This window comes from Geotrypetes seraphini, chromosome 13, assembly GCF_902459505.1.
Source record: "Geotrypetes seraphini chromosome 13, aGeoSer1.1, whole genome shotgun sequence".
NCBI lineage: Eukaryota > Metazoa > Chordata > Amphibia > Gymnophiona > Dermophiidae > Geotrypetes > Geotrypetes seraphini.
Window position 1 is genome coordinate 47,345,211 of NC_047096.1, and position 23,655 is coordinate 47,368,865.

A 23,655-nucleotide genomic window follows, 5' to 3' on the forward strand; every position below is an offset into this window, starting at 1 on the left:
AACCTCCGTTTGAGCCTCTTGCCACAACTTCGCTCAGGCTTCTTACCTGGAAGGTGCTTTTCCTAATTGCCATCACCTCTGCCAGGAGGGTTAGCGAACTGCATGCACTGGTTGCCGACCCTCCGTTCACTGTTTTTCACCATGACAAGGTTGTTCTGCGTACCCACCCTAAATTCCTTCCCAAGGTGGTCTCGGCTTTTCACCTTAACCAGTCCATTGTGCTGCCCGTCTTCTTCCCTAAGCCTCACTCGCATCCTGGGGAACAGGCGTTGCACACGCTGGATTGTAAGCGTGCCCTTGCTTACTATCTTGATCGTACCAGAGCTCACCGAACATCCCCTCAGCTATTTTTGTCTTTCGATCCCAACCGTTTGGGTCGTCCTATCTCCAAACGGACACTTTCCAATTGGCTTGCTGCCTGTATTGCTTTCTGCTACGCTCGGGCCGGTCTCTCACTGGAAGGAACTGTCACGGCCCACAGGGTCCGAGCTATGGCCGCTTCTGTAGCTTTCCTCCGCTCCACGCCCATCGAGGAAATCTGCAAGGCGGCCACTTGGTCCTCAGTTCACACATTCACTACTCACTACTGTCTGGATGCGTTCTCCAGACGGGATGGACACTTCGGCCAATCTGTGTTACAAAATTTATTTTCCTAATGGCCAACCATCCCACCTCCCTCTTTGTTAGCTTGGAGGTCACCCATGTGTTAAGAATATGCTGCCTGCTTGTCCTGGGATAAAGCACAGTTACTTACCGTAACAGGTGTTATCCAGGGACAGCAGGCAGATATTCTTAAGTCCCACCCACCTCCCCGGGTTGGCTTCTTAGCTGGCTTATACTAACTGGGGACCACGCACTCCTCCGTCGGGCGGGAAGGCACTCGCGCACGCGCGGTGCGGCCAACTAGAAACTTCTAGTTAAAAAGGTCCGTACCGAGGGCTCCGTCGGTGACGTCACCCATGTGTTAAGAATATCTGCCTGCTGTCCCTGGATAACACCTGTTACGGTAAGTAACTGTGCTTTATAGAAATGAATGCAAGCCTTAAAAAATTAAAGCTCATAAAATTAATTAAATATGGGTAAATTAACAGGTGTATGCTTGATTCCCATGTTTATAAACATTTTTTTATTGAAATGAACAAAAAAAACCTGAAACTTAGGAGTTTTTAAAAAATCCAAAAGTGAAATGAGTTATTTCTGCCTGTGCATACCATTAGTGTCTGGTATTATCAAGAGGACCAAATTGGTGTTCGGTCCCTGGGACATAGCCAGACTTAATCTAAGAATTCAAGCAGAGCAGCACAAATGAAGGAAGCATCAGTAAACAATTTTAGGGTGGGGGGTTTTTTGAGGGGGGAGGCAGAATATTTTGTTAATGTTAACCTCTTTTTGCCATTTTTAACAATATGAATATTGTTGCGATTTTTTATTTTTTAATTAAGTTTAATCCTGATTTAGCACTGATTGTATCCATTAGGGTTGGGTGGCAAGGCATAAAAAACTTCCCCATCCCCCACCCTCACAAACATTGTATAGGATCTCATTTTCAGACAAAAGGCAAAGAAGAGGTTTGCCTCAGTCATATAATTCAATGCTGGAAACTACATTTAGCCTACTGTCTCCCATGTAGTTGTGGTATGCATATGTTCATTTAGATTGAATCCATTCTGGCAATTCTTTTGGCCCCGATGTTCAAGTCTTCCAGTCTGGCTTGGACACCTTCCTTCACTCCTGTCCGTGCAAAATCACTAACTGATTGGCTGCCAGGCAGGAGCAAAGGAAGGTCGCTCGGTCCTGTTGCGGTTCACAGCTGGACCTCCAGGGGTACTAAAAGTACATGGGGGAGGCGGGAAGGAGGTAAAAATTATTAGAATCATCTGGGACAGGAGGCAGGAGGGATCCCTCCTGTCTGGATCACTGCTGGAGCACCAGGTCTCATGGCAGGCCCGGTGGAAGCCTGCAAGTCATCCGGAGGGAGGGGAGACAGGGTACAGAACCTGGCAGGGAGGGGGGGGCTGGGTGCAGGAGAGGGGAGTGAGTGAGGGGGGCTGGATACAAAGCCTGGTAGAGCAGCAAGGGAGGGGGAACAGGGTACAGAGCCTGGCAAGGCCTTGCACTTGAATATTAACCCCCCATAAGAACATACATAAGAATAGCCTTACTGGGTTAGACCAATGGGCCATATAGCCCAGTATCCCATCTTTGTGGAGGCTGGTTTTCTATTTGAATCAACCTTTTTCCCTCCTTTTTTGGAGGTAAAAGGTTACCTCGGTTTATATTTGAGTGAGTTTATATTTGAGTATATACAGTAAACCCCAGATAGACATTTTATAGGAGTCTAAAGATGCATTTTTTTATATTGCTGGAATTTCAGCCTGCTGTGTAATATTTAGCATGAATTTGTATAAGCTAATAATCTTCTTGATCCCTTGCTATAAAGAACAGAGAAGAGATCTCTTATATAATCTTGTAATTTTGGACGTCGATGTGTTGGCACCTTTTTTTATTCATTCAACTTATTTTAGCCTTTAATGTGATGCCATTTGTCCCCTCCATGTGTGAAGGCAACAGAGTCCTTGAAAGTTGTGATTCTTTATTAAAAACCTGATGTGGCCACATTTTGCCCTAGAGCTACTTTAATAATAATAATAATAACTTTATTCTTATATACCGCCAACAATCTTGCGACTTTAGAGGTACAGCAAATCCCAGTGTCAAACATGGGGTTATTTTAGCTTTTGATAAACCAATTTATGCTCTAATGCTGTGTGAGTGATACTATGAGAGCAATTTGATACTGCTATTTTATTTTGTTAATGAAATAACCTCGTATTTGACAATGTGTCCATGTTGGACTTTTTAATAAAGACCCCGTATATCTGTGGTAAAACTGTTATTTGTTTTCTGGGATTCCATGTGTGAGAAATGTAGGTGAGCTTATCACAGAAGAGTACTGTTCATAACCAGCAGATCCTTTATGTTTCAGGAGGACTGACTATGTGGTTCGGCCCAGTACAGGGGATGAGAAATACTTCTTCCAAGAGCAGGTAAGAGAATAAGGAAGAGTGATATTAATTTAATTTTTGTCCCAGGAGCCAACAGAGAAAATGTATAGTGGTATTTCCACAACTACATAGCAGACATCGGATGCAGACACATATGATTATAGAACATCAGATGGAGAATTTATAAAATGAATAGTTGAGAGAGCGTTAAATTGGACTGCGTACTTCTATATTTTGTATGCAGTTTCTTTCATGGCTACATCCCCCTTCTTTTGCATACATTCATTGGTACAGATTAGAAGATTATTTTCCTACAATTAAATGTATACCTGGTTATGATATAATTTGTTGTAAAATCTATTAAATATAAAGGTGGTGAATACATTAGGGATGTGCATAACCCAAAACATTTGGTTAGTCTTCATTGGATTTCAGGAATTTTAGAGGGGTTTCTTTTATATAGTGTTTCTCCACACATTAGTTGTTTTTGTGCACATTATATACATTCATATTCATAGGTATACACATGCACAAGCGATTTATAGACACTTTAAATTCTTAGACATCTATTTGAACCAAATGCACCATCATAAATAACCCCCCCCCCCAAGTATACGTCTATATTTCTTTGCCCCCTTTTATTTGTTTGTCCATCTTTTACCTTTCCCAGGAGCGGCATCGTTACAGCCAGCCACACAAGGCTTTCACTTTCCGCATGCACGGTTTTGAGTCAGTTGTGGGGCCTGTGAAAGGTGTGTTTGATAAGGAGACATCATTGAACAAAGCACGAGAGCATTCTCTACTGAGGTCAGACAGGCCTGCCTATGTCACCATTCTCTCTCTTGGTAAGGTGTCACCTAATTCATCTTACTATTTAAAGTTCATTCCTTCATCTCTCCCTTCCTGCCTTGCATGAGCCAAACAAGGCACATAAAAATTCAGGATATTATTTAACTGAACTCTATGCCATGGATCTTCCTTTCATGGATCTTCAAAATAAGTTTGAAGTGATGGACTTGGAGCATGTTTTCTTGAACTGTCCAAATACTGAATACTGTACTATTGATAGGGAATGGAGAGATTTTAAAAAGCCTTAAGCTAGCACATAAAAACACACAGACAAGTTAGTGTGTGTGTATATATAGATATAGATATAGAGATAGATAGATAGATAGATAGATATTTATCCCAGGACAAGCAGGCATGATATTCTCACATGTGGGTGACGTCATCTACGGAGCCCCGATGCGGACAGCATTTCAAGCAAACTTGATTGAAGATTCAAGCTTGCTGTGCTGCACCACGCATGCGTGCCTCCTGCTCCACTAGAGGGCGCATCCCCTCCTCGTGGTCTCCAGTTCGTTTTTTTCCGCAGTGCTAAGAAGACTTGTTTTTTCCTAGCTCTGCCCCAAGTGCCTTCTTTGCACCGCGATTTATTGTTTTTCATAGTTTAAAAGTCGCTGTGCGGATAGTTATTGTAGTTACTTCTTTTTCCTGCTCATCGCGTTTAAATGCGCTTTCGTTCGCGACCTGGTAGGCCGCGGCCGCCTGATTTTTCTATGTCCCGGCCTGTTACCAGCTTCAAAAAGTGCACCAGGTGCAAGCGTCTACTATCGATCACAGACCCGCATCGCTGGTGCATCCTTTGCCTGGGGGCCGATCATCCGACCGAAACTTGCCCCCGGTGCGCAACCTTCCAACACTGGGCGCTCCGCCAACGACGGGCCCACATGGCGGACCTGTTTGCTGCCGACCAACCCTCGACCTTGACCTCGGCCTCGAGGTTGGCCCCGGCTTCGGCCCCGGCCTTGACCTCAGCCTCGGGTCCCTCGGCCCCGCCTCGGGACTCGACCTCGAAGACCCCGAGTTCTCAAAAATCTTCAGCTCCGGGTAAGTCCCCTCTTCCTTCCTCAGGTTCCATACCTTCGAAGAAGCCAACCTCGGGGACAATGCCTGGGCAAGGGGGGAGTTTCTTACCCACGGTCCCGGCGAAGCCCTCGAAGACCTCTGGGCGTGCCTCCACCACTCGGGAATGCTCAAAATCGAGATCACCCTCGGTGGAGTGCACCGCGGCCTCGGACATGCCATCGATGCTGTCCGTGCCGGTGTTCCAGGATATGCTCTCGGGCAATGATCTCGACGGAGCTATCGGCTGCCCTGGCTCACCTTCACCCGGCCCCAACCTCGACCTCGCGTGCGCCGGACCAGCCCGAGCCCCGCGTCGGGACCCCTTGAGGCAAAGTGCGCCATTTCCGCCGCCTCTCTTCTTCCTCAGATTCCTCTCCGAGGCATTCGTCCCCGGCGGAGCTGCGCGGGGCAAAACGTAGATCGAAACTCCTCGGGCCGCCGACTTTCCAAAAAGGCCCGGAGTTCACCATCGACCCGAGGCCGCTCGCCCTCGACTCGATCGGGGGGGACCGCTACGGGTTACCGAGCTATCTCTCACGAACCCCAAGCTGTTCCGGTCCGAGGCTCTAGGCTTTCGCCGAGGGAGTTCGGGGAGAGGTCTCTAACCCGACATCGGTCGGTGCCCCTTACCCCGGCGTCGTCCCCGAGGGGCTCCTCGAGGCAACGCAGGTCCTCGACGCCAGAGCGCTTCCATAGCACGTCCCCAGTGTCAGATCGAGGGTCCGAGCGAGAACCTTGCTATTCGAGGGAGGCTTCTCCTTCCTTCTCAGCGAAACGAAGGTCTCGTTCACCGTCCCCGCAAGGGGCCAAGGGATCACACCGGCCTTCCTTTACAAGGTTCGTCCAGGACATGGGACGTGCCCTTGACTTGGACTTACAATCTGACTCGAGGTACTCCAAGGAATACCTGGCGGAGCTGGATATGCCTTCTCCGCCCCGAGAGTCCCTCCGGCTGCCACTGAACCCGGTGCTCCGGCAGACCATCATCAGGAACCTCGAAACTCCATACATGGTGACGGCCGTCCCATCTAAAATGGAGTCAAAGTACCGTACGGTACCCTGCCCGGGGTTCGAGCAACCACAGTTGTCCCACCAATCTTTACTGGTGGAGTCTTCGTTGAAGAAAGCTCACCCCTCTAAGGTATCTGCGGCGGTCTCTCTGGGATGCGAGGGCAGGACACTTGACAAATTTGGCCGCCGTTTGTATCAGAACTCTATGATGACCTCCAGAGTTCTGAACTATACATTCACTTTTTCCTCTTAAGAACATAAGAACATAAGAACTGCCATCTCCGGATCAGACCTTCGGTCCATCAAGTCCGGCGATCCGCACACGCGGAGGCCCTGCCAGGTGTACACCTGGCGTAATTTATAGTCCACCATATCTTTATATGCCTCTCTTAAGGAGATATGCATCTAGTTTGCTCTTGAAGCCTAGGACGGTCGATTCCGCAATAATCTCCTCTGGGAGGGCATTCCAGGCGTCAACCACCCTCTGAGTGAAGCAGAACTTCCTGATATTAGTCCTGAACTTGCCCCCCCTTAGCTTCATTACATGTCCTCTAGTCCGTGTCAAATTGGACAGTGTAAATAATCTTCTCTGCTCTATTTTGTCGATTCCTTTCAGTATTTTGAAGGTCTCGATCATATCCCCACGCAGTCTCCTTTTCTCAAGGGAGAACAATCCTAGTGTTATAAGTCTATCCTCATATTCCAGTCTCTCCATACCCTTCACCAGTTTTGTCGCTCGTCTCTGCACCCTCTCCAGCAGTTTTATATCCTTCTTTAGGTAGGGAGACCAATGTTGGACGCAGTATTCCAAGTGTGGTCTGACCATTGCCCTATAAAGCGGCATTATAACTTTCTCCGATCTACTCGAGATTCCTTTCTTTATCATGCCCAACATTCTATTTGCCTTCTTTGCCGCTGCCGCGCATTGTGCCGACGGCTTCAGGGTCCTATCTATCAGTACACCCAGGTCCTTTTCTTGTTCACTCTTCCCCAGAGTTGCACCTGACATTGTATACTCGTATTCCTTATTCTTATTTCCTAAATGCATTACCTTGCATTTCTCCACATTGAACTTCATCTGCCATTTCTCCGCCCATGTTTCTAACCGACACAAGTCGCTCTGGAGTTTCTCTCTATCCTCCTGCGATCTGATCGCCCGGCATAGTTTTGTATCGTCTGCAAACTTGATGATCTCACTGGATGTTCCTTCCTCCAGGTCATTGATATAAATATTAAAAAGGATCGGCCCAAGTACCGAGCCCTGGGGTACTCCACTAGTCACTTTCTCCCAGTCGGAGAACTTCCCATTTATGCCCACTCTCTGCTTTCGGTTTTCCAGCCATTTGCCTATCCATCTTTGTATATCTCCCTCTATGCCATGGCTTTGTAGTTTCCTGAGAAGTCTTTCGTGTGGAACTTTGTCGAACGCTTTCTGGAAGTCCAAGTATATTATGTCCACAGGCTTCCCACTATCAATTTGCTCGTTCACGGTCTCAAAAAATTGGAGTAAATTCGTCAAACACGATTTCCCTTTCCTGAATCCATGTTGACTGGGTTTCATCAAGTCGTGTGCGTCCAAGTGCCGGACTATGCTATCCTTGATCAGTGCTTCAACCATCTTGCCGGGGACCGACGTAAGACTCACAGGCCTATAGTTGCCCGGTTCCCCTCTCGATCCTTTTTTGAAAATTGGCGTGACGTTCGCTATCCTCCAGTCGTCCGGTATCTGTCCAGTTCTGATTGTCAGGTTTGCAAGTTTTTGCAATAACTCTCCGATTTCAACCTTCAATTCCTTTAAGACTCTCGGGTGAATTCCATCCGGTCCAGGGGATTTGTCACTTTTAAGTTTGTCGATCTGATAGTATATCTGGTCTAAGTCCACTTCAACTGTGGTGAGGCTGTCTTCTATTTCTCCTGGAAACACTTTCTCCGCTTCAGGTATTGTTGAGGTGTCTTCCTTCGTAAAGACAGACGCAAAGAAGGAATTTAGTTTGTCTGCGATTTGTTTATCTTCCTTGATGTACCCTTTTCTTCCCTGGTCGTCCAGGGGTCCCACTGCCTCTTTTGCAGGTTTTTTCCCTTTCACGTATCTAAAGAAGGGCTTGAAGTTTTTGGCCTCCTGGGCTATTTTTTCCTCATAATCCTGTTTGGCATCCCTCACCGCCTTGTGACATTTCTTCTGATCATCTTTATGTTTGTTCCAGGCTTCGGTTGTCTTTATGCATTTCCATTTTTTGAAAGAGTCCTTCTTTTCTTTTATGGCTTCCTTCACCTGTATGGTAAGCCATGCCGGTTCTCTTTTGCTCTTTGTTCTCTGATCTTTGGAAATCCTCGGAATGTAGAGATCTTGTGCTTCTGTGATAGTATTTTTCAGTAGGGACCATGCCTGATCTACCGTTTCAAGTTTGTCCACCATCTTCTCTAGTCGTTTTTCTACCATGGCCCTCATGCAATCGTATTTACCCTTTTTAAAGTTTAAGGTGGTGGTTAAGGTTTTGGCATGTTTCCCTTTCCCGATGTCAAGTTTAAAGTTGATTACATTGTGATCACTCGTTCCCAGTGGAACCACGACTTCCACTTCTGTTATCGGTCCCGTGAGGCCATTAAGGACCAAGTCCAAGGTGGCGTTGCCTCTTGTCGGCTCTTTTACCATTTGTTCCAGGAAGCAATCCCCTAGCACCTCCAGGAACTTGGCCTCCTTGCCGCAGTTGGAGGTTGTTAGTTTCCAGTCTATCCCTGGGAAATTGAAGTCTCCCAATATAATTACATTGCCCGTCTTGCATTCTTGTTTGATTTCCTCCATCATTTCTGAGTCAGTTTCCTCCGCCTGTCCTGGAGGACGATAGTAAAGGCCAATTTTCGTATCTGCGCCATATTGACCAGGAATTTTGATCCAGAGTGACTCAAGCTTCTCTTTCATTTCTGTTGTAACCATTTCAACAGAATCTATTCCCTCCTTAACATATAGAGCAATACCTCCACCTTTCTGCCCTACTCGATCTCTTCTATACAGTTTGTATCCCTGAAGTACTGTGTCCCATTTGTTTTCTTCATTCCACCATGTTTCTGTTATGCAAATGATATCCAATATGTCTTGTCTCGCTATTGTCTCTAGTTCCCCCATTTTGTTACCTAGGCTTCTAGCATTCGTATACATACATCTAAGTTCCCTTCGTGTTACCTTTTTGGACCTTCTACTCTTGGCCGTCCCTATAGTTTCAATTACGGTATCCTTTACTGCTCCTGTGTTATCACCCTTGTTTGCTGTGTGTTCGTCCTCTCCTGTGTCTGAGTTGTCCATTCCTGCTTTTTCTCCCTTATTGGCTGTGAGGTCGTCTTCTCTTGTGTAGGAGTAGTAGTCCTTGGCTTCTTCACCAGGGCATCCTGCTATCCGTGCCATCGACCGGTGGTCGACTGTCGGCTTTCCCCTATCTTTCAGTTTAAAGCCTTCTCGATTGCCTTCTTCATGTTGCCTGCCAAAACTCGTGCTCCTTCCTTGTTGAGGTGTAGTCCATCCCTTCTGTAGTACTTGCTTTTTCCCCAGAACGCCGTCCAGTTGCGCACGAAGTCGAAGCCTTCTTCTTCGCACCATCGTCTCATCCAGGCGTTGATTACTTGCAATTCCCCTTGTCTCTTTCCATCCGCTCGGTGGAATTACCTGCCCCCCGCCAAGCAGCGTTTGGCCTCCTCCTCGAGGATTTTTTAAACCTCCGACTGCACCTGTTCCACGCCGCTTACGACGGCTTCGAACTTTCATCCAGGGTAGCAGCCTTCGCTGTGGCCATGCGCCGGCTGGCGTGGCTGCGGTTGGTCGATATGGACCCTAACCTCCAGGATCGGTTAGCTAACCTCCCTTGCGTCGGTAAGGAACTGTTTGACGACACTATCGAAGCAGCGACGAAACGGCTATCGGAACATGAATGTTCTTTTGCTTCACTCGTCCGGCAAAAGCCTAAACCGCCGGTCTCTCGACCTTTTCGGGAATTGCCTCGCCGCTACCCCCAGAAATCCACTCCGGCCTTTTCCAGACCGCCGCCTCGGCGCCCCCAGACTCATTCTAGGGCTTTACCAAAATCTCAGCCTACTGTGTCTGCGAAGCCGTCTCCGTCCTTTTGACGGGATGAGCGGACGGGGGCTGGCCCCCTCCGCGCCTCTGCCTGGCCTCCTTCCCATCGGGGGCCGCCTGCGAGCCTATTACCCTCGCTGGGAAGCCATAACGTCGGACTCATGGGTCCTTGGCGTGATCTCATCAGGGTACTCACTCAACTTTCGAGAGGTTCCTTCCGACAGCCCACCAAGTGCGTGTCCCCCCAATCGAGCGCAGTTGTCCCTCCTCCTCTCCGAGGCACAGGACCTCCTTCGCCTGCGGGCGGTGGAACTGGTCCCCACAAAAACAGAAGGGCCAGGGGTTTTACTCCCGTTACTTCCTGGTACCGAAGAAGACGGGGGACCTGCGCCCGATTCTAGACTTAAGGCGCCTGAACAAGTTTCTAGTGCGGGAAAAGTTTCGGATGCTTTCCCTTCCGATTCTTTACCCCTTGATCAACGAGGGCGATTGGCTCTGCTCCCTCGATCTGAAGAAGGCCTACACCCATGTTCCGGTGCACCCTGCTTGTCGCAGGTACCTGCGCTTTCAGGTGGGGGACCTTCATCTGCAATATCGGGTCCTCACCTTCGGCCTGTCCTCGTCCCCTCGGATCTTCACGAAGTGCCTCGTAGTGGTCGCGGCTGCCTTGCGCTCCCAGGGTCTGCAGGTATTCCCCTACCTGGACGATTGGTTGATCAAAGCCCCGACCAGGGAGGGGGTTATCTCAGCGACCCGACAGACTATTACTTCTCTTCAGAGTCTGGGGTTCGAAGTAAACTTCCCAAAATCCCAGCTTTGCCCCTCTCAGTCCTTACAATTCATTGGGGCCGTGCTGGACAAGGTCCGTCTTCGTTCCTTCCTCCCTCCTCAGCGTCTGGAGGCGCTGGTAAATCTGAGCCGACAGATCTCGAGGTCGACATCTGTATCGGCACGACAAATGATGACGCTCCTCGGCCATATGGCCTCTACCGTCCACGTCACTCCTCTTGCCCGTCTTCATCTGCGGTTACCACAGTGGACTTTGGCCTCACAATGGCGTCAGGATCGGGACCCGATCAACCACCCTGTGACAGTGACTCCTTCTTTGCAAAAATCGCTCCGTTGGTGGGCCGACTCTTCGAATCTTTCCAAAGGTTTGCTCTTTCTCGCCCCTCCACACCACAAGGTCCTAACCACGGACTCGTCGGAGTATGCTTGGGGGGCTCATGTGGACGGTCTCCGCACTCAAGGTCTGTGGTCAACAGAGGATCGTCGCTGCCACATCAACGTGCTGGAGCTTCGGGCCATTTACCTCACCGCGGTGGCCTTTCAACACCTGCTTCATGACCGGGTGGTTCTCGTCCACACAGACAACCAGGTGGCGATGTACTACGTAAACAAGCAGGGAGGGACGGGGTCATGGTCCCTCTGCCAAGAAGCTCTGCATCTCTGGGAATGGGCGGTCTCCCAAAACATCCTCCTTCGAGCGGTTTACATACAGGGAGAGCAAAACTGTCTGGCGGACAGGCTCAGCTGCCTTCTCCAGCCACACGAGTGGTCCCTGCATTCACAGGTCCTGCGACAGGTGTTCGACACATGGGGGACTTCCCAGATAGATCTGTTCGCCTCCCCCGACAATCAAAAACTGCCTCTCTTCTGTTCAAGGATATACTCCCAGGACCGTTTCGAGGCCGATGCCTTCCTCCTCGATTGGGAGGGGAAGTTCCTCTACGCGTTCCCGCCTTTTCCTCTGATTCTGAGGACGCTGGTTCATTTGAAATCAGTGAGGGCCACTCTGATCTTGATTGCTCCTCGGTGGCCCCGCCAGCCTTGGTTTTCCCTACTACTTCAACTCAGTGTCAGGGAACCTCTGCTTCTGCCTGTGTTTCCCTCTCTGCTATCTCAGAGTCGGGGTTCACTGTTACATCCCAATCTTCAATCTCTACATCTGACTGCTTGGTTTCTGTCCCCCTGACTTCTCTCCCCGTGTCTCAATCGGTCAGGGAGGTGTTGGAGGCTTCTCGGAAAGTCTCGACCAGACTCTGCTATCCCCAGAAGTGGACAAGATTCTCGTCCTGGTGCTCCTCTCACCGCCAGGACCCGGTGTCGGTCCCTGTGCCTTTGGTTCTGGAGTATTTTCTCCATTTATCTCACTCTGGCCTGAAGACCAATTCCATTCGAGTACATCTCAGCGCCATTGCTGCCTTTCATCAGCCCCTGGAAGGGAAGGTTCTTTCTCTCCATCCCTTAGTTTTTCGTTTCATGAAGGGTCTTTTGAATGTTCATCCTCCCCTCAAACCGCCTCCGGTGGTTTGGGATCTTAATGTGGTTCTAGCTCAACTGATGAAACCTCCATTTGAGCCTATGGATAAGTGTCATCTTAAGTTTCTCACTTGGAAAGTGATCTTCCTACTCGCTCTCACTTCTGCTCGGAGGGTTAGCGAGCTGCAGGCTTTGGTGGCGGACCCACCTTTCACGGTATTCCATCATGACAAGGTGGTTCTCCACACTCACCCTAAGTTTTTGCCTAAGGTGGTATCTGATTTTCATCTCAACCAGTCCATTGTTCTGCCTGTGTTCTTTCCCAAGCCCCACTCTCATCCTGGAGAGGTGGGGCTCCACACTCTTGACTGCAAGAGGGCGTTGGCTTTTTATCTTCAACGCACTCAGTCTCATCGGACAGTTCCACAATTGTTTTTGTTCTTTGACCCTAATAGGTTGGGACGCCCAGTTTCCAAGCGCACCTTGTCCAACTGGTTGGCTGCTTGTATTTCTTTCTGCTACGCTTAGGCTGGTCTCGCGCTGCATGGTCGAATTACGGGGCATAAAGTCCGAGCGATGGCAGCTTCGGTAGCTTTCCTCAGGTCCACGCCTATTGAGGATATCTGCAAGGCTGCCACATGGTCTTCGGTTCATACTTTCACCTCCCACTACTGCCTGGATACACTGTCCAGAAGCGATGGCCGGTTCGGTCAATCGGTTTTACGTAATCTATTTTCTTAAATTGCCAACTTCCCTCCGCCCCTTTTTATTAGCTTGGAGGTCACCCACATGTGAGAATATCATGCCTGCTTGTCCTGGGATAAAGCACAGTTACTTACCGTAACAGGTGTTATCCAGGGACAGCAGGCATATATTCTCACAACCCGCCCACCTCCCCGGGGTTGGCTTCTTTGCTGGATATGTGAACTGGAGACCACGAGGAGGGGATGCGCCCTCTAGTGGAACAGGAGGCACGCATGCGTGGTGCAGCACAGCAAGCTTGAATCTTCAATCAAGTTTGCTTGAAATTCTGTCCGCATCGGGGCTCCGTAGATGACGTCACCCACATGTGAGAATATGCCTGCTATCCCTGGATAACACCTGTTACGGTAAGTAACTGTGCTATATAGATAGATAGATATAGATATAGATAGATAGATATAGATATATATATAGAGAGAGAGAGAAAGAGAGAGAGAGACACCTCAAACATATCCTCATTCAATTGAAATTTATATGAGCTTAAAGAACTTCATAAATACTTTTTTCTAATATATCTCTAAAGTTCATAATATAAAGTTCCTCATGCTTTTGTTGTATACTCAATTGCTCAACTTCTCTTGTTTTTTACTATAGGATAAGACCTCAGCAGTTACATCGGTATAGAATCAAGTCTGTTAGATACAGAGTTCATAGCGTAGCTAGCCTCCTCATTGGTCATATCCCTACTCCTTATGTTAAATAATCTTCATTTTATATATTAATTTTATGAAATAAATTAGTTTTCAAACTTAGCTTTTTCATATCGTTTAGTCTTTTAAACGGGACTCCAAGGCAGAAGTGTATATATAACAACATGCATTAATAGGAACAGATGGGCTTTTGATCATAGATAAGAAGATGAGATATATCTTTGTGCGAAAAAGGAACCAACTTAATATTTATAGGCTTGATGGACAAATAATATGATTTGCCAAATCGGGAACAAGGTTTAGTTTCTTAACTTGGCTGCTTGCATCTTCACTCAAATTATATACAATGAAAACAAGTCTGCGATATAAAAATATCAACCAAAAAAGGACTTGTGCAGAATAGAAGTTTATAGTTGCTCACAGTACCCTCAGATACCTGTACTGTTAAATCATTGATGTTTTCTGAAACAGTATAAACAGGCAAAAGATTCAAGTTTCAAGTTTAATAAAAAATTTGATTAATCGCTTTATCTGAATTCAAAGCGATGTACATATTAATAAAATTAAATTGTTAAAAATATTACTACAATAAATAAAACAATCTTGACTTAAGACAAATGCAACAATACTGGAAACATAAGATATCATTCATGGGGTTCTGTGTTTATGATAGATCAAATACAGAGTGCAAATATCTGTGCATCTAATTCTAATCATATACAGTGCTCAATAACCGATATAAATGTTAATATTAAAGACAGCACTTATCTTAGAATGCTGTCTAAGCCCAACGGGACCCGTTTCGCCGAGACTTCGGCTTCCTCAGGGGTCGTGGCTATTATCTGCAAGCATTAAAAAAACAAGTAAGTAAAAGCTACTGTGGAAAGAGAAACTTATACTATAAGCATTCAAAACGTATTATTGAGACGATATTCACTGGGCAGCTCAGCTCTCTGGATTTAATAGCATAAAATGGCGCTGGCAAGGTTAGTACGCTTGCACATGCGCTTTAAAGACTACCTTATTAATTATTCATAATACGTCCAAACGAGTGCAATGAAAACTTTTAAAATGTTTTAATTATATTTCTACTTTTTACATATTGAATTCTCAAATGAGAAACCTACATTGGAGTTGAACTGAATATGGACTAAAAGAAAGAACTCCATTCAATTGTACTATTTAAGCCTTCTGGCTTTAATAAGCCTAGCTTGAAAAGAACATCAAACAGAGAAAATCACATGTGTACTTTTTCTACTGCAGGTAGTGCCATAGCCAACATCATTAAAGAAAACTGGAAAATTATTAAGACGAGTTCCATGTTTGAAGAAACGGACATACAAATCGCTTTCACCAGAGAAAAGAACTTAAAAGAAATTTTATCTCCGGCGGTCCATTCTCCCGACACTTCATGTAGCCTTTTGCCGAAAGATTTCTATAAATGCGGCAAATGTAACATCTGCCAGATCACGTTACAATTGAAAGAATTCACAAGTCCCAAGGATGGTAAAACCTATAAAATTAAGCACTTTCTTACCTGTTCATCAGATTATATCATTTATGCAATCATCTGTCCGTGTCAAAAATGGTATGTGGGAATGTCTACTAGGCCCTTTAAGACTAGAATGGCCGAACATAAATCGAATTTCAAATGCAGTAGATTGACAGCTCCTAGTGTAGAACATTGCAATTCTTTGCAACATAAGTTTAAGCTCCTAGTGTAGAACATTGCAATTCTTTGCAACATAAGTTTACTGACCTCAAATGTTTCTGTTTGGATAGAATTATACCAAATAACAGAGGAGGCGATCGGAGAAGATTATTATTATAAAAAGAGTCCCGCTGGATTTTCAAGCTAGGTTCATTAAAGCCAGAAGGCTTAAATAGTACAATTGAATGGAGTTCTTTCTTTTAGTCCATATTCAGTTCAACTCCAATGTAGGTTTCTCATTTGAGAATTCAATATGTAAAAAGTAGAAATATAATTAAAACATTTTAAAAGTTTTCATTGCACTCGTTTGGACGTATTATGAATAATTAATGAGGTAGTCTTTAAAGCGCATGTGCAAGCGTACTAACCTTGCCAGCGCCATTTTATGCTATTAAATCCAGAGAGCTGAGCTTCCCAGTGAGTATCGTCTCAATAATACGTTTTGAATGTTTATAGTATAAGTTTCTCTTTCCACAGTAGCTTTTACTTACTTGTTTTTTAATGCTTGCAGATAATAGCCACGACCCCTGAGGAAGCCGAAGTCTCGGCGAAACGGGTCCCGTTGGGCTTAGACAGCATTCTAAGATAAGTGCTGTCTTTAATATTAACATTTATATCGGTTATTGAGCACTGTATATGATTAGAATTAGATGCACAGATATTTGCACTCTATATTTGATCTATCATAAACACAGAACCCCATGAATGATATCTTTTGCCTGTTTATACTGTTATCAGAAAACATCAATGATTTAACAGTACAGGTATCTGAGGGTACTGTGAGCAACTATAAACTTCTATTCTGCTTGCATCTTCATACAACCAATGACTGCTTGCTTTTCCATGCAACCAACAGCAGACTGCCTAATCTACCAGGGAGAGCATAATGTGACATCCTTAAGCTACTTTCTTGGTAGCAATAAAGCATAAAAGTAATAGTTTGCAATAAATTTAAAAAAGTTTTGTCTATGAAGTAGGGATGGTCTTTATAAGGAGGTTCTGATTTATTAAGTGCCTTGAGCAAAACCTTTGCTGATGGCACAGATCCATGTACAAGCTAGTAGGTAGTACCTAATGTTTCCAGCTAGCTGCCTGATCTTTGCACTCTTTGATGCTTTTTTGTCTCCTAGTTCGAGACGCTGCTGCTCGTCTTCCAAACGGTGAAGGAACTCGTGCTGAGATCTGTGAACTACTTAAAGACTCCCAGTTTCTTGCCCCTGATGTTACAAGTGCACAGGTACAGAAAATACAGCCTAATATTAGGGCAGCTTTTGCCAGTAATCACCTATTATCCCAGGACAAGCAGGCAGCATATTCCCACATATGGGTGACGTCACCGACGGAGCCCCGCAGCGGACAGCCTCAAAAGCAAACTTGCTTGAAGATCTCGAACTTTCGAGTACTGCACCGCGCCTGCGCGCGTGCCTTCCCGCCCGAACTAGGGGGCGCATCTCCTGAGAGGATCCTCAGTTCGTTTATTTCCGCGGAGACAAGAAGACACGTTTTCTTTCTCTGCAGCATTGCCTTCTCATCACCGCGGCTGTTTCTTTAATTTTAAAGTCGGTCGCTGTGTTTATCTTTATCTTTATTTTTTTCTTTTTCTCTTGATAAAAATATTTAAAAAAAAAATAAAAAAATTATACTTTACTTTTTCTTTTTCTGTTCGGCCGTCGAGCTTTGGGCCTAGGCCTAGGCTCCTTCGTTCGACACGGACTTTATTTTTTCCATGTCCCGGCCTCTTACCGGGTTTAAACGTTGTCGACAGTGTAATCGGGTGATTTCGGTCACCGATCCCCACTGCCGTTGTTTACAGTGCCTGGGTTCTTCTCATTCCCCAGAAGATTGTCATCGCTGCTTTACCCTCACTCCACGAGCTTTTCGGCGGCGGTGTGCTCAATTTTTTCAACTTTTCGGTATGGAGCAATCTTCGGATCCGGCCTCGACCGTGGCGGCTGCCCCGGTCTCGAAGGCCTCGACTCCGACGACCTCGACACCTGTGGTCTCGAAGGCCTCGACCCAGACTCCGGCTGGAGTTTCGGTCTCGAAGGCCTCGACCTCTTCTACTTCGGTTGCCTCGAAGACGACGTCTTCCACGAAGTCTTCTACGGGGGGTAAGTCTCCGAGTTCCCTTTCAGGTGCCGTATCCAAGAAGCCACCAGAGTCCTCGGCGCGTCCACTTTCAAAGCGTACCTCCAAGATAAGGGAATACTCACCTTCGAGGTCGCCCTTTTCGGAGCGTACTGCTGCACATACGAGGTCAGAACCTTCTGTCTCGGTGCCGATGCTGGAGGACATGTTGAAATCTATCCTCACCACTCAGATTACCTCTTTAGTGGCTCAACTGGTCCCGTCCTCGACCTTGCCTCGGGCTGACCAGCCTGTTACTCAACCGGAGCTTCCAGTCTCCTGAAGCCGATCCCGAACACCGAAGAACATTTCTTCATCGGAGTCGTCTCTGGGCTCACCTCCTCCGAAGCATCGGTCGAAGCATTCAAGACCTGTTGCCTCCAAGCTTCGGAGGGAGTCTTCGACATTGGATACCGAGGCTTCTTTTTCTCACTCTTCAAAGACAAAGCATGGATCTCGACATCGAGCCTCCACTCGAAGCCCTTCTCGATCCAGAACACCGTCGAAGCCAGTCTGTCGAGACAGTTCTCCACACACCTCGACTCATTCTGTACCACGTACACCTGGTACTTCTCCATCCAGGAGTCTGAAAAGGAAACATTCTCTTACTCCACCTCACAGTGCAGCTTCTTCTGTCACTATGCGTATGGAATCAGACCTTTCCACATACTCTAGAGAGGCTTCTCCATCCTACTCAGTTCAGCCTAAATCTCGCAGTGGCTCTCCTGAGGAATCATCTGACCCAAAATCAGTTTCTTTTGCCAAATTTATTTTTGACATGGGCCAAGCTCTCAAGCTAGACCTTCATTCAGACTCTAAATATACTCCTGAATACTTAGCGGATATGGAGCTTCCCCATCCTCCTAAAGAGTCACTCAGATTACCTATGACTCCTGTTCTGCAGCAGACCTTCACTCGCAATATGGAAACTCCTTATTCTATCACTGCTATCCCATCTAAATTGGAATCTCGTTACAGAACGGTCCCATCTAAAGGATATGAAAAATCTCAACTTTCTCATCAATCTCTAGTGGTAGAGTCATCATTGAAGAAAGCACATCCCTCTAAAATTTATGCTTCAGTTCCTCCTGGTAGGGAAGGCCGTACCATGGATAAATTTGGTCGACGTTTATACCAGAATTCTATGATGGCAAATAGAGTTCTCAATTATAACTACATTTTTACGTCCTACTTCAACCATTTTATAAAGATTTTATCTTCATTTTACCCGGACATTTCTACCAATCGCCTATCAGAATTTAAAAATATCCTTAAGACTCTTTCTCAGTTGAGACTATTCATGTTACAAGCTTCATATGATGCCTTTGAACTCTCGTCTAGAGTATCTGCATTTGCTGTAGCCATGCGTAGGTTAGCATGGTTACGTATTGTGGACATGGATTCTAACCTTCAGGATAGATTGGTGAATCTTCCTTGTCAAGGAAATTAGTTATTTGATGACTCTATTGAGGCCTCTACAAAGCGTCTTTCAGAACATGAGCGCTCTTTTGCTTCCCTCATTCGCCCGAAACCTAAACCTGTACCAACTAGAGGTTTCAAACAAACTCCACGTCGCTATCCACAGAAAACAACTCCTGCTTTTTCTAGGCCTCCTGCTCGTCGGCCTCCTCCACAACAACGACAACAAAAGTCTCAGACCCCTGCTGTCACCAAGCCTGCTCAGTCTTTTTGACAATCTCGACCTGAGCATTCAAATTTCTCTGTTTCCAAATTCTCCCCTCCCCATAGGGGGTCGCCTGTCCACATTTTATCATCAATGGGAGCTCATAACATCAGATCTCTGGGTACTTACCATCATACGAGAGGGATACTCTCTTCGACTCCTTCAGGTGCCTCCAGATCGCCATCCAAGAGAGTGTCTTTCAAATCATTCGCATCTTCCTCTTCTTCTTCAAGAAGCTCGAGCTCTTCTTCTCCTGCGAGCAGTGGAGGAAGTTCCTCTCTCCCAAAGGAACTCGGGATTCTACTCCCGTTATTTTCTAGTTCCCAAAAAGACGGGGGATTTGCGACCGATTTTGGATCTCAGAGCTCTCAACAAATATCTAGTCAAAGAGAAATTTCGAATGCTCACTCTGCCAACTCTATATTCCTTGATGGATCAAGGGGATTGGATGTGCTCCCTCGATCTCAAAGAGGCCTATACTCATATCCCTATTCATCCAGCATTTCGCAAGTATCTCAGATTCCAAGTAGGAAATCTTCATCTTCAGTACAGAGTTCTCCCCTTCGGACTGGCTTCTTCCCCCAGAGTTTTCACCAAATGCCTTGTGGTTGTGGCTGCAGCTCTTCGCAACCGGGGTCTCCAAGTATTTCCATACCTAGACGACTGGCTCATCAAGGCTCCCTCTCTTTCAGGGGTTATTGTAGCGACCCAACAGACTATTCTTTTTCTACAAAGTCTGGGATTTCACATCAATTTTCCCAAATCTCAACTGACTCCTTCTCAGTCTCTCCAGTTCATAGGAGCAACTCTGGACACTATCAATCTGAGAGCATACCTTCCACAACCACGTCAGGATGCACTCTTTCAAATTTCTCAACAATTCTTCCAACTTTCCACTGTTCCAGCAAGGAAAATGATGGTTCTGCTCGGTCACATGGCTTCTACAGTTCATGTGGTTCCTTTTGCCAGACTTCATCTTCACATTCCTCAATGGACACTGGCATCTCAATGGCAACAATCAGTGGATCCACCAACTCGACTAATTTCCATCACTCCTTCATTAAAGAAGTCTCTCCGTTGGTGGATGCTCTCTTTGAATCTTTCAAGAGGTTTACTGTTTTACCCTCTTCCTCATCAGAAGGTCCTCACAACCGACTCGTCAATGTACGCATGGGGAGCCCATGTGGACGGTCTTTGCACTCAGGGGCTCTGGACCCAAGCAGACTGGAGGTGTCCTATAAATCTGTTGGAACTCAGAGCGATATTCTATGCTCTCAAAGCTTTTCAGCATCTACTTCACGACATGGTGATTCTAGTACGTACCGACAATCAAGTAGCCATGTATTATGTGAACAAACAGGGAGGGACGGGATCTCACTCCCTCTGTCAAGAGGCTCTGAAATTGTGGCAGTGGGCGATTCTCCACAACATCTTCCTCAGAGCAGTTTACATTCAGGGTCAACACAACTGTTTGGCGGACAAATTGAGTCGTCTTCTACAACCTCACGAATGGACACTCAATTCTCCTACTCTTCGCCAAATTTTTGCTCGTTGGGGGACTCCGCAGATAGATCTGTTTGCGTCACCTCTCAACTTCAAACTGCCTCAATTTTGCTCCCGCATCTATACTCCTCAACGTCTCGAAGCGGATGCGTTTCTACTGGACTGGAGGAATCAGTTCCTTTATGCTTTTCCTCCGTTTCCTCTGATTCTCAAGACTCTGGTCAAGTTGAAATCAGACCATGCCACCATGATTCTGATAGCTCCTCGGTGGCCCAGGCAACCTTGGTTCTCCCTTCTACTTCAACTCAGCACCAGGGAGCCTCTACTTCTACCAATATTTCCTTCTCTACTCACGCAGAATCAATGATCTTTGCTTCATCCCAATCTACAGTCTCTACATTTGACAGCTTGGTACCTTTCTCTTTAACAGACTTTTCTCAATTCTCTCCGTCTGTGCAAGATATTTTACTTGCTTCCAGAAAACCATCAACTAGACAATGTTATGGTCAAAAGTGGACAAGATTCTCTGCTTGGTGTTCTACACATAATTTACCACCCAGATCTGCTTCATTGACATCAGTTCTGGACTATTTACTTCATTTATCTCAATCTGGACTTCAGACTACATCTATCCGAGTCCACCTTAGTGCTATAGCTGCTTTTCATCAGCCTTTGGATGGAAAATCCCTTTCTGCACATCCTATGATTTCTCGTTTTATGAAAGCACTTCTCAATCTCCATCCTCCTCTTAAACCACCTCCTGTGGTTTGGGATCTCAATGTTGTTTTAGCTCAACTTATGAAATCTCCTTTTGAACCACTTGACAAAGCTCATCTCAAGTATCTCACTTGGAAAGCTGTGTTCCTGATCGCCCTCACTTCTGCTCGTCGTGTCAGTGAGTTACAAGCGCTAGTGGCTGATCCACCTTTCACAGTTTTTCACCATGACAAGGTTGTTCTCCGTACTCATCCTAAATTCTTGCCTAAAGTTGTTTCAGAATTTCATATCAATCAGTCTATTGTTCTGCCTGTATTTTTTCCAAAGCCTCATTCTCACCCAGGAGAGGCGGCTCTTCATACCTTGGACTGTAAACGTGCTTTGGCTTTCTACCTGCAACGCACTCAGATTCACAGAACGTCTCCTCAACTTTTCATATCCTTTGATCCGAACAGGTTGGGTCGTCCTATATCGAAGCGTACCATCTCCAACTGGATGGCTGCTTGCATTTCTTTTTGCTATGCTCAGGCTGGTCTTCCTCTGCAAGGTCGAGTGACGGGCCATAAAGTTAGAGCTATGGCGGCATCTGTAGCTTTCCTCCGATCAACTCCTATTGAGGAAATCTGCAAGGCTGCCACTTGGTCCTCGGTTCATACTTTCACCTCTCATTATTGTCTGGATACTTTATCCAGGAGGGATGGCCATTTTGGCCAATCTGTTTTGCAAAATCTTTTTTCGTAAATTGCCAACTTCCCTCCATCCCCTTTTACTTAGCTTGGAGGTCACCCATGTGTGGGAATATGCTGCCTGCTTGTCCTGGGATAAAGCACAGTTACTTACCGTAACAGTTGTTATCCGGGGACAGCAGGCAGATATTCCCACAACCCTCCCACCTCCCCTGGTTGGCTTCTTGGCTAGGTATCTGAACTGAGGATCCTCTCAGGAGATGCGCCCCCTAGTTCGGGCGGGAAGGCACGCGCGCAGGCGCGGTGCAGTACTCGAAAGTTCGAGATCTTCAAGCAAGTTTGCTTTCGAGGCTGTCCGCTGCGGGGCTCCGTCGGTGACGTCACCCATATGTGGGAATATCTGCCTGCTGTCCCTGGATAACAACTGTTACGGTAAGTAACTGTGCTGTTTCTGTGGTAAACATGGGTTTCAAGTCCTAAACAGAAAAAAATTGTGTTGGGGTAAAGTTGCTGAATTCAATCTGAACAATTTAGGAAAAAAATTTAACAAACTAGATGAGCTATATAGAGGGCAATTTTTTTTAATCCTTTCATGTGGGTAATCAGCTGTTTACCCATGTAAAATGCCCTGCTGAGAACTACGGTACATTATCATTTGGTTGATAAATGTACCTCTTCTCATATATAGTTCCCCCTCCGCATTCATGGTGATAGGGGGAACAGCATGGCAGCGAATACCAAAAAACTGCGAATAACTTTTTGTATGTTATTCACGTTTTTTCGGTAAAATAGCCCTTAAAAAGATAATAAATCACAAATAATCTGACCTGCAATTTGCTCCTTACAATGCCAAGAGCAGTGATTTCCTCCGTGACCTGTTGGTGAGCAGCAATTTCCTATGTGAAAAGCTGGGTTCAGTGATGTAAATTAGAGGGCAGAGTCAGGGAACCCCCCCCCCTCGCGAATAATCAAAACCATGGTTAACAAAACCGTGAATACGGAAGGGGAAGTGTATACAGTTATTGCAAAAGTCTAGGCGCCTGGTCAAATCATATGCTTTATTGAATTAAATAAACAGAATTTGATACAACCTCTGCATACAAATATGACTTCTTTCTGCAAACAGTTGATTTTAACAATTTAGAAATAAAAAGCTGAACATGACTGATAAAAAGTTTATGCACCCTTCCATTTGATTCATTACTACTATTTAAAAAAATGTTGTTCACAAGGTCCAAAAGGATTAATGATTTGTTAGAATTTTGTTTAGTCAGGTAAAGTCAGTTTTCACTGTTAAACATATTCTTATACTTGTAACTTCACAGCTTGTGATTATTGTGTTGTCAGTAGACCCTCAGTTATCAGGCACCCATGGGGATTGGTAGATGCTGGATAAATGTAGTTCCTGTTTGTTTGAGAATTGCTATTAAAACAGGACTAACTAATACTCTACCCCATATCATGCCATAAACTCTGTATTGACTTCATATTAATATTGAAATATAGTAAATAAAAGCAAAGAAGTCCCTTATCCTAAGGCCTGAAACTCTTTTCTGCCTTTTC

General features: G+C 45.9%; 1 protein-coding gene across 3 annotated transcripts in view; it reads left to right on the forward strand.

Annotated features, from left to right (window-relative positions):
• NFRKB (nuclear factor related to kappaB binding protein) overlaps window positions 1-23,655 on the forward strand; it is a 203,937-nt gene that overhangs the window by 113,025 nt on the left and 67,257 nt on the right. For all 3 annotated transcript variants that reach the window (XM_033918440.1, XM_033918442.1, XM_033918443.1), the window contains 3 exons: window positions 2,987-3,047; window positions 3,676-3,850; window positions 16,506-16,612. In XM_033918440.1, the coding sequence (XP_033774331.1) occupies window positions 2,987-3,047; window positions 3,676-3,850; window positions 16,506-16,612 (343 nt within the window). The remainder of the gene's footprint in view (window positions 1-2,986; window positions 3,048-3,675; window positions 3,851-16,505; window positions 16,613-23,655) is intronic.